The 11,805-nt window shown below is 39.2% G+C and overlaps 1 protein-coding gene across 11 annotated transcripts in view; it reads left to right on the forward strand.

The window, feature by feature from the left end:
- Positions 1 to 11,501, forward strand: part of Dcaf6 (DDB1 and CUL4 associated factor 6) — a 110,168-nt gene extending 98,667 nt beyond the window's left edge. For 7 of the 11 annotated variants that reach the window (XM_040737799.1, XM_021227934.2, XM_040737801.1 and 4 more), the window contains 5 exons: positions 576 to 714; positions 2,299 to 2,455; positions 3,674 to 3,762; positions 7,715 to 7,820; positions 8,428 to 11,116. In XM_040737799.1, coding sequence (XP_040593733.1) covers positions 576 to 714; positions 2,299 to 2,455; positions 3,674 to 3,762; positions 7,715 to 7,820; positions 8,428 to 8,498 — 562 coding nt within the window. In that variant the 3' untranslated portion in view covers positions 8,499 to 11,116. Of the gene's footprint in view, positions 1 to 575; positions 715 to 2,298; positions 2,456 to 3,673; positions 3,763 to 7,714; positions 7,821 to 8,427 lie in introns of all 11 variants that reach the window. The other 4 variants (XM_040737800.1, XM_021227935.2, XM_005071385.4 and 1 more) reach the window with 1 other exon arrangement.
- The last annotated feature ends 304 nt before the right edge of the window (positions 11,502 to 11,805 follow it).

Raw genomic sequence — 11,805 nt, forward strand, 5'->3', positions numbered from 1 at the left:
CTGTTACATGTTGCTTTTAGTTTCTTTAGGTTTCTCTTTATGGCCTTTAGAAAAAGAAACACTTAAAAACTGAACAGGACATTATTTTTTTGTTGTTGTTGTTTTCCTTTTTCTTTTGAGACAGAGTCTCGAGTAGTCTAGGCTTCAAAATCCACTTTGTAGTCAGTGCTGGTCTTGAGTTCCCCTCTACTTCCCAAAGGTGTAACTCCAGGTCTAGGCCACCAAACGGAGCAAATAGGATGTTTTGTTTAAAGTGAAATTGCACATGAATTTTGTCTGTTTGATTTTATAAAATAGTACTTTAGAAACTACTGTCGCATGCTATTTTCTTTACTTTTTCAACCAGTACCAATTTCCTAAGTGATCACTGAACTAAAATATCTTGTAGTAACTCAACTACTATGATGAAGTCTGTTTTTTATGCTTTTGATTGGGGGGGTGCTTTATTACAATAATGTGTTTGAAATATATTACAAACTTACTGTATTTTGATGTTTTTCATTATTATTCAGAAGTTGCCTGTGAATGTTCATTTTTTGATTTTTCTTTTGTGTGTTTTAATATGTAATACACAGACGCTCCGCTGTCGCCCGCATTCAGGAGTTCTTCAGGAGGAGAAAAGAAAGGAAAGAAATGGAAGAACTGGACACTTTGAACATTAGGAGGCCACTAGTGAAGATGGTTTATAAGGGCCATCGCAACTCCCGGACAATGGTACCACATGCTCATGGCATTCTTTAACGAGATTACAGTTTCATGGTTTTTTTTCTGTGGTGATCTTTATTGTATTCAAACATACTTTTTTTAGTCTGGTAATATATTGCAAAAAATTCTATATGTGAGTTAGAAAAAATTATTTTAGCTTAGAACATGTAGCTATTGCTTTTTATTGTTTGTTTGCTTATTGCCTATGCTTGCTGTCCTCAGAAATTTAGTATTAAATTTTTTAAGCTCATTTTACCACATTTTGTTATTTTGGAATGAGAAAATAACCCTGTACACGAAATCCAGATTGAGTATAAAATACAGGTACATAGCTGGGCGTTGGTGGCCAGCCTTCTGGAGGCAGAAGTAGGCGGATCTCTGTGAATTTGAGGCCAACCTGGTCTACAGAGTGAGTGCCAGGACAGTCTCCAAAACAATACAGAGAAACCCTGTCTCGAAAAACAAAACAAAACAAAAAATACAGGTACATTAATTATAACACCTTTTAAAGTAACAGCTAAAATTTGACTTTTGTCACTGTCTCTCCTTGCTTTAACTCCTCATCTGTGAAATTGACAGGAAAGACCGGGAGATCTGCAAGATCTGTTGTAGTGTTTAAAACCCACAAATCTATATTCCAGTACAAGGCAACAATATAGCTATTACTATAAGCCATTCATGTCTAGAAAGTGCTCTTTATGCCTGTAATATTACCACAAAGTACCTTCAGATCATGTTTTACCTTCTTGAGGGTCTAGGTAAAAAATAAACTGAATTGAGGAAATAATTAACTCTCCCTGTAATGTCATTGGTAGTAACAATTTCATCATTTTTAAACAGATACTCATTATTAATAGAAGTAACCAATTTGTATTTTGTGCATTTTGCCAATTAAAATTTAGATGAAAGTAATTAAAGGATGGCTGAGGCTATAACTCAGTGGTGAGTGCTTGCCTAGCATGCACTCAGCCCAGAGATCCTGTCAATAAGAGAGATGAGAACCCAAGGCAGGGAGTGCAGCAACGCCACCATGTGACCACAGGGTCTCCCTCCCTGCTGTCTCCTGTGAGCCAGAAACAGCAGAAGCAGCAGCTGCAGGGCAAGTGATTTTAAAGACAATGTCTGAAGTATAAAAGTCTTTTTACAGTCCTTTCACATGTTTACTAAACTAGTATACCATATTCCTTTGTCTGCTTGCTTGACTAAAGATCTGTTTATCGTTCCTTCTTCATTCTGTGGGCTTCTAACAGTTAATGAAAAAAAATACTTTTTGATCATGGCAAAGTACAAAAGGCATCAATTCCTTTTTCCTATGAAATGCTTTATTGTCTTATAAAACTAAAATGAGATGAGTTTTACAAAGTTCATCTATATGTATATACTTTTCCCCACTATACTGTTTAAGCCCAGAGTTCTATCTACTTGTTTAGGATGTGTGAAGTACGGGTGTTGTGTCAAATACTGTCTTCTAGCAAAACCTGCTCTGAGGGAGGCTTTCCATGCTTTGCCTCCATGTTATCCTCCCCTCCCCCCAGTGAAGTTGACGATGGTAACTTTGACTTGGATGTCCATGTGTTTCTTAAAATCCCTCAGATAAAAGAAGCCAATTTCTGGGGTGCTAACTTTGTAATGAGTGGTTCTGACTGTGGCCATATCTTCATCTGGGATCGGCACACTGCTGAGCACTTGATGCTCCTGGAAGCTGATAATCACGTGGTCAACTGCCTACAGCCTCATCCATTCGACCCAAGTAAGGCAGCTGGCAGCTTTCATAGAACAAGTACTAGAAATTGCTGGTATCATTCCTCAGCTGTAGTCGCTAGTACAGAAGTCTGAATTGTCCTACTAAGTACCACTAGAGATAGTCACAGCTCTACATGGGTTTAAAACAAAGCATTTACTAGCTGAAAAGATACTGGCAGATGATGGCTGTAGGTGGAGGGAGAGTCAGTTTTCCTCAGGACATGGCTCCTGGTAAGTCGCCCATGCTTGTGGATAGCCCAGACTCATGCACACACTGACAGCACTAATTGGATTCAGTGGCTTTAAAATGAGTACCCAGTGTTAGAATGGGGATGTGGTGGCATCTGGGAAAAGATGGAGAGAAGGGAATAGGGAATAGGTTTGGTCAGAACATTTTGTATACACATATGAATTCTCAAAGGACAGATAAATAATTATAAAGGTTCCTAACCTCAGAAAGAAAAGAATGTGCTTTTGACAGATATTCTAAAGAAACAGGTTAAAAGGTTTACTCTTCTAATATTTAAGTTTATAGAGTCTGGCATGACTGAACTTCTTATTATTTATTTAAAACAAGCCTCCAAATCTTTTTAAGACTTCATGAGTCTGAATTAATTTATTAGCATAAAAGAGAATTGATTTTCTCTTGCAAGTGACTGCATATTTCATAAGAAAACAGTAAATATGGCCGAAATTTGAGTGACTTCAAGGTGGTCTTAAAATTTTGTTCTACAGTTAGTTACTTTTAGGAAATGTTCAAAATGATAATTAACAGTTAATTATATAGAACAAAGACTGGAGAAATGGCACAGCGGTTGCAGTTAAAAAACGTACTAAAAACATGTTCTACCCTTGGAGAGTACCTAGGTTTCCCAGCACCCACATCAAGCAGGTCACAGCCCCAATTCTAGGGAAGCTGATGCCCTCTTGTGGCCCCTGCAGGTAACTGCACTTGTGTGCACCCACACAATTTAAAATAAATCTTTGACCAGGTATGGTCGCACACACCTTTATTCCCAGCAGTCATAAGGCAGAGGCAGATATATCTGTTATTTCTAGGACAACCTGGTCTACATAGTGAGTTCCAGGACAGCCAGGGCTATGTAGAGATACCCTGCGTCAAAAAAAAAAAGTATAGTGGTTTTTATTCAAGCTAAATTTTGTTAATCTTGCACCTATGCTTAATATTTACTTCTTGAATTTATGATGTAAATTTTCTTTCTAGTTTTAGCCTCATCTGGCATAGATTATGACATAAAGATCTGGTCACCACTAGAAGAATCAAGGATTTTTAATCGAAAACTTGCTGATGAAGTAAGACTTTTACTATACTTCTACTTTAATTTTTGTCTAAGTTGCTGTCTTAAGAGAAAAATCAGTTAGTTACTAGTTGCTAAATAAAACAAAGACATTCAGTTAAGAAAGTCAAATTTTTAATCTCAGTATTCATGATGCATAGGCAGATGGATGTCTCTGAGTTCAAAGCCAACCTGGTGGTCTATATCGAAAGTTCTAAGCCAGCCACAGCTATATAATAAGACTATGTCTCAGGAAACGAGTGGGGGAGAGGTCAAACCTTTTGAAAAAGAAAAATGAAATAAAAACGTATCTATAATTTAAATGTAAAAATCAGATTATTATTTTGCTAATTATAATACTGACATATTTTTAGTGGTGAGCCTGGCCTTTAACGGCTAAGCCATCAGCCTCCATGGGACTGACCTAGACCCTCTGCATGTGTGTGACAGTTGTGTAACTTGGTCTCTCTGTAAGATTCCTGGCAGTGAGATCAAGACCTGTCCCTGGCATTTGGCTGGCTTTTGGGAACCTGTTCCCCATGCTGGATTACCTTGCCCAGCCTTGGCACAAGGGGGGGGAGCTCAGTCCTGCCTCAACTTGATGTGCCATGCTTTGTTCAAGCCCACGGGAGGCCTGCCCCTTTCTGGATGGAGGAGGAGGAGTGAAGTGGAGGGGTCATGTCACAGCATGACAGAGGGAGGGGAAACTGCACTTGGAGTGTAAAATAAGTGAAAAATGTTATTTAAAAAATAAAAATATTGGGGCTAGAGGTTAAGAGCACTGACTGCTCTTCCAGAGGTCCTGAGTTCAATTCCCAGCAACCACATGGTGGCTCACAACCATCTACAAATCAATCTGGTGCCCTCTTCTGGCATGTAGGCAGAACACTGTATAAAAAAAATAAAAATATTGATTTTTTTTAACAACAGATTAGGAATACAGTGTAAAAATAAGTTTGATTATCATGCTTATTCATGCTTACTATGTATAACAGAAAGTATTAAAAAGTTCTGTCCTTTTAGCTGTGCATTGGTGGCACACGCCTTTTTTTTTTTTTTTTTTTTTTTTTTTTTGGTTTTTACGAGACAGGGTTTCTCTGAATTGTTTTGGAGGTTGTCGGACCAGCCAGGCCTCGAACTCACAGAGATCCTCCTGCCTCTGCCTCCCGAGTGCTGGGATTAAAGGATCTCTGTGGCCGGGCGTTGGTGGCGCACAGAGGCAGGCGGATCTCTGTGAGTTCGAGGCCAGGCTGGACCGACAGCCTCCAAAACAATACAGAGAAACCCTGTCTCGTAAAAACCAAAAAAACAACAACAAAAAAAGGATCTCTGTGAGTTCGAAGCCAGCCTCATCTACAGAACGAGTTACAGGACAGGCTCCAAAGCAATACAGAGAAACCCTGTCTCAAAAAAAGAAAACGAAACAAAAAGCTCTGTCCTTTCAGAGTGTTTTAACTGCAGACAAATTGATTGCGCAGCCTGTGATTCACCTTCTACCACCCAGGAAGCTGGAGCTAGGGTTCTGGTCAAACTCAGCCACATGTCAAGACCCTGTAGAAACAAGCAAAGCAGAATGAGGCTGGGGGGGGGGGTGGTAATCTTAATACATGCAACCCTCCGTAATTGTAGACTTTACTTTTTCTAGTTTTTCACAGGGGGCATTAGGACTGCCCCCCATACCCCAGTATTAATGGGTAGAGCAACAAATGATCATAATTTTCCTTCATTATGTTTTAAGACTTCTTTAGTTCCTAGGTCTTACTCATTGTCATTAACACTTTTAGCCAGCATACAAAGTGATGGATCTCAGTGAGTAGGGGTGGGGTGAAAAGGGAAAGGGAAGTGATTCCACATGCTTGTCATTAAACCTTAATCTTTCTTACTCCCTCCTTCCTTCTTCTCTCCCTCTTATCTCACTGGTCCACATCTTCCCCCGAGTGTCCCTTTTGCTTTCTGTTGCTCTGTGTGTGTGTGTGTGTGTGTGTGTGTGTGTGTGTGTGTGTGTGTGTGTGTGTGTGTGTGTGTCTGTGTGTGTCTGTGTGTGTGTGTGTGTGTGTAGCTCTGCATATGAGTAAAGACACAAGACATTCTGTCTTTGCGCTCCTCTGTTACCGTCTTGCCTTTGCCTCTTTTCTCTTTAGACCCCCTACTTCTGCTTACCCTTCTGTTTTCATGCCATACAATATAGTCTCCATAGCAGGAAAAAACATACTATATTTGTCTTTCTGAGTCTGGCTTAATTTCACTTAACACAGTAACCTTGTTTCTACCCATTTTTCTGCAAATGACATAATCTAACCCTTCCTTATGCTAACTTATATACATTTTCTTTATCTATGAATATTTAGACTGGTTCTATAGTTTGGATTTTATGAGTACAGCAGCAATAAACATGTATGCATGAGTATCTATGGTATGCTGGCTTAGATTCATTTTGGTGTAGTCATAGGAGTGATATAACTAAATTATATGTTAGTCCTGTTTGTAGTCTTTTTGAGGAAGCTTCACACTGGTTCTTATAGGGGCTGCACCAGTTTATATTTCCACCAGCAGTATATTCTGGTTCCTTTTTCACACTTCCTCTCCAGCATTTGTTGTCATTTATGTTTTCCTGATGGTAGCCATTTTGACTGTTGTGAGATGATATCTCAGTGTAGATTTTTTGTTATTGTTAATGAGTCGGGATCTCATTTTACATCTTCAACTGGCCTAGAACTGGCTATGTGGATCAGGCTGGTCTCAAGTTCTCAGGGATCCTCCTGCCTGTGCCTTTGCAAGTTCTGGGATTAAAGGCGTGTACCGTTTCTTGCAGCTCCTGCTGTAGTGCACTTCCCTGCTGGCTGAGGGTGTTAAGCATTTTCTTTTTGTTTGTTGGCTTCTTGTATTTCATTTGAAGTATTTTCTCCATTAGTTGTTTTGTTTGTTTGTGTGTTTCTTTTATTTTAGTTTTTTGAGACAGGGTTTCTCTGTGTAACAGTCCTGGCTGTCCTGGAACTTGCTCTGTAGACCAGGCTGGCCTCAAACTCACAGAGATCCGCCTGCCTCTGTCTCCCAAGTGCTGGGATTAAAGGCGTGCGCCACCAATGCCCGGCTCTCCGTTGGTTTTTAATATTTAGTTTTTCTGCTCTCTGTCAGATGTACAGTTGACATAGATTTTTCTCCACTCTGTAGACTGTCTTTTTACTCTGTTAATAAGAAGAAACCTTTTAATTTGATAAACTCCTATTTGTCCAGTCATGGGATTATTTCTTAAGATTAGAGAGGCCTTTTCATAAAGTTCCTCTCTGTGCTTATATCTTCAAGTGTTTTCCCCATCACTCATAGTTTCAAGTCCTACATTAATGATCTAGTTTGAATTGAAATTTATTCAAAATTAGAGAAGTGGTTTTAATCCCATTCTGCATGGGAATTTCCAGTTTTTCCAGCACCAGCTGTAAAAGGCGCTCTCCAATGTAAATTTTTGACATACTGTACAAGTCTTCCACTTCCTGAGTAGGTTCATTCATGGGTATTTGATGTGCTTATGGATTTTGCTAGTGTTGTGAATGGGGTTGTTTTCATTCCTTTCTCAGCATGTTTGTTATATGGAAACAGGAAAACTACTGGTTCTGTATGTTGATTTTGTATATTGCTACTTGGCTTGGGGCAAGGGGCAAGAGGGTGAACTAAATATGTCCAAAGTACAAGATATGTGTGAATTAAGTAAAGTAATTATGAAACCCATTACTTGTACATTGAATATAAATTAAATTTTTAAAGGAGTGCAGTCTCTGACCTTCCTTTAAGTTCAAGTTAAAGTAATTGTTTGACATTGAATAGCCTAAAGGCAGAAATAGAGACATTACACATAAGAAGAATGAAAAATATTCCTCCTAAGACTAGCTGATTTTTAAAACTGCTTTCATAATCTTTAAGACAAAGATGCTGTTACTGTATGAACTTTGACATTGTTGTTTAATTTGCTGTAGGTTATAACTCGAAATGAGCTCATGCTGGAAGAGACTAGAAACACCATTACTGTTCCAGCCTCTTTCATGTTAAGAATGTTGGCGTCACTGAATCATATCCGAGCTGGTAAGAACTTCTACTCTCTCATTAAAATCATTATTTTATTTGAAAACAGTCCTACTTTACAGAGATTTATATTATTTTCTTAATATCCAAAAATGAAAGCAGCAGCTTCAGAACTAGGATTTCTCTCTGTGGACACTTGACTTTAACCCAGTGAATTATTTCCTTATTAACTAAGTTTATTGAAAAATGGTAAAATGAAAACACAATACTTGAGAACTCCTTATTAAGTAATCTTCTCACAATCCAGAACTGTACCATAAGCCTCCACACATTGTACTGCTGGACGTGGTGGCACACTCTGGTGATCTAAATGCAAGGGAGGTGGAGGGAGGAGGAACAGGTGTCCAGAGTCACCTTAGACTGCACAATATGAGATCCTGCCTCAACTAACCAAAAACCAAAAATACGAACAAATAAAGTTTTGCTAAATACATTTCAATATAGATTTATTCAAAATCAATACTGTTCCAATTAAAAACAAATATAACATGGTAAGAAAGAAAGTTGTATTAGTGTACTTTCTAATAATTTTTTAAAGATTTACTGACCTTTATTTTATGTGTATGGGTTTTGCCTGAATGTATATCTGTGTACCATGTGTGTGCAGTGCCACAGAGGCCAGAAGAGGGTGTTGGATCCTCCGGAACTGAAGTTAGAGACGGGTTATCTGCTATGTAGTGCTGGAAACTGAGCCCAGATCGGCAGGAGCAGCAAGTGCTCTTAACTACTGAGCCGTCTCTCTACCCCGTCAACACTGTTGTACATGATAAACTGTGGTTCAATGACAGAAACCCAATTACAACTGATATTCAAAAGAAAATTGTATAATCTGTATTCAAAACGGTAGAGTTATTATCCAGTGTGTATTATGACATTTTTATCAAGCAGGAATGCTTAGCACTTCTCACTGATTTCATAAATGTATTCATATGTTAGGTATTATGTATCGTTTATAGACTACCTATTATGTATCAAATGTCAACTCTTTTTATTTTGGGATTTTAGGTTTGTTTTTTGAGACAGTCTTTCTGTGTAGTTCTGTAGTTGTCCTGCAGCTTGCTCTGTAGACCAGGCTGGCCTCAAATGCACAGAGATGCACCTGCTTCTGCCTCCTGAGTGCTGATATTAAAGGCATGTGCCACCAAACCCAGCAGATACTAACCCTTTAAAGAAATTAAGATTTGACTTTAGATTTATTTTATTTCATTGTATGAGTATTTGCCTACATGTACGTGTTCTCCACATACATGTTTTCCCCATGCATGCCTGGCACCTGGGGAGTTCAGAAGGAAGTGATGGAGACCCTAGAGCGGAATTACAGGTGCCTGTGAGTCACCATGTGGTGATGGAAACTGAGCCTGGGTCTTCTGCAAAAGCAGCAAGTGTGCTTAACCTCAGACATCTCTCCAGTCCCTCAGACATTAACTCTAACTTGCCCAGGCCATCCACCTGATAAATGCTAAAGCCTGAATTTGAAACTACCTTCCCCTTGACCTAGGATTCCATGGATAGCCATGTATTCACATCAGTACTCTGACATGCAAGCTCTGGATGATACACCAAAAATCCTTCTCTCCTCAGTTTTTATAATTATGTCCCCTTCCATCTGATGTTTGGTATCCTCCTGTTGTGGACTATTTACTTTATCTGACCTTAATATTTTCCAGATTACTTGAGGAAATGTGTCTGTCAAAATGTCCTAAATACCATCCTTACTGTGGTAGTGATTTTCTGCCATTGCCTTCTTCATAAACCGTAATGTGGTATAGCTTATCTTCATAAACCTTGCATTCATTTCTTTAGTAAACCTTTCTCTAGGGTAGAGGTTAGTAGTTCAGTGCTTACTGTGTGTGAAGCTCTAGGTTCAATCCTCAGCATGGCAGAAACAAAACGAAGACATTAAACACCTTTATTGAACATCCTATCATAAGCCCTGAGGGTAAAAGGGTAAACAGATGTTACCCTTGTCACTCAAAAGCTAATAGTCTGGTCTGAGAAGACAGGTTCTCAAGTAGTATAACGGGTCATCACTGAGAGGTTCATAAAGAACTTTCCAGAATAAGTGGAGGAAGGAGCTCATGAAGAGGTTGGGACAATTTCACAGAAAGTATAGTGGTTGTACCGAGCAGAACCGTGATTACTAGTGAATTGGGCAGAAGTATCCCAAGCAAAGGAGTAGCAAGTGCAAGTCACAGAAGCCAGAGAGAGAGCGCTGCAGTGGCTCACCAAGCTTACAGCTGTGTGCAGCGAACATTGGACCCAGCTCATGCTCTACCTTGAGGGAAGAAACGGTGATGGATTTAAGAAATCTTATAAACAGAATTACACAATCCTGTTACAGGCATGTCCAACCTGTTGCCCACAGGCTGTGTGTCCCAGGACAGCTGTGAATGCAGCCCAATGGAAAGTCATAAACTTACTGAAGTAAAACAGTATACATTTTGGGGTGGGGCCAAGGAGTTTTTGTTTCTTTGTTTTGTTTTTGCAACCTGATTGCTCTGTTGGAGCATGAACTTTGTAGATGAGGTCATGTCACAGTGTCGAAAGGTTGAACCACCTGTGTGGTCTCCACATTCTTCTCTCTCACATCCTCCTGTCCAGGTCCCTTGACAGCACCTGACATCTGTTATTAAAACCTAGCCTCCAAGGAACCTTGTTTGAAAACCACTGCAAGAGAATGTAATAGATCAAGCTCTTGTATGTTTTAGAATTACATGATGTTGTGTATATGATATTTTATCATCACTCTTCATTTACCTCTTGAGGCAAAATTAAAAACTTATACTGGGGTTGGAGAGATGGCTCAGTTAAGAGCACATACTGCTCTTCCAGAAGACTCATGTCAGGCAGCTCACAATTGACTGTATCACTAGCTCCAGTGGCATCCAACGCTTCTGGCTCTGGCCTCCATAGGCACCTGCACTCATGTAATGCTGTATGCCTTTAACCCTAGCCCTAGAGATGCGAGGCAGGTGGAGGCCAGACTGGTCTGGATAGCCAGTTCCAAGAGGGCCAAAGCTGCATAGTGAGACATAAGACCTTGTCTCGAAAACACAACCAAACCCTCATCTGTATATACTAGTGAGTAGATTTTTACATGTTTGTATTTTGAATTATAAGCATTTTTCATAGTTTTAAACAAAGACTCTGGTGGTTATTTTAATAGATACTAAAAGGATTTTGAGCATGTGTGATTCTCGTGTTTGTTTTCCAGACCGTTTGGAGGGTGACAGATCTGAAGGTTCAGGTCAGGAGAATGAAAATGAGGATGAAGAATAAACGACTCTTTGCAAGCACTTAGATGTTCTGAAATTTGTATACGACATTTATTATATTTTTTTCTTTACAGAACTTTAGTGCAATTTAAGGCTATGGTTTTTTGGAGTTCTTCCCCATTTTTTTTGGGATAACCAAACATTGGTTTGGAATGAGTGTGTGCATGAGTTGGGAGAGTGTGTAAAACAAAACAAGCAAAATGTTTTTGAAACCTTTTGCCGTGTATGGAGTGCTCAAAAATGCCAAGTGCAATACTTCCCTAACCCTCAGATGTGAGAGCTTGGATCACTGTTGAAAAGTCATTTTCATTGTAGTGAAAATGTTGGTTCAAATAAATTTCTACACTTGCCATGTGCATGTTTGTTGCTTTCTAATTAAAGAAGTTGGTTGTTTTAAGATCCTAAATTTGACTTTTTATTTAATTCTTTGCTACTTTGATCCACATTTTCCAGTCATTTCTCTAACAAAAAAGAGCTTGCTCTGTTTTCTTCATTTAGAAACCTTTTCCATCTTGACTTGTGTATGACCAGATCACATAAAAGGGCCTTTACATTTCTCTTCCCGAGGTACTTTTTTTCATCTTGAGTTACTGACTCATGACTTGTGGTACCTCATCTGAATCAGACACTGATCCTTCTGGATGGTTCACATTAGCACAACTTGAAGGTGCTGTCTTCTGATCTACCTCGCTGTCCATATTCCTGATTTC

This window comes from Mesocricetus auratus, unplaced genomic scaffold (assembly GCF_017639785.1).
Source record: "Mesocricetus auratus isolate SY011 unplaced genomic scaffold, BCM_Maur_2.0 Super-Scaffold_100676, whole genome shotgun sequence".
In the NCBI taxonomy this organism is placed as follows: domain Eukaryota; kingdom Metazoa; phylum Chordata; class Mammalia; order Rodentia; family Cricetidae; genus Mesocricetus; species Mesocricetus auratus.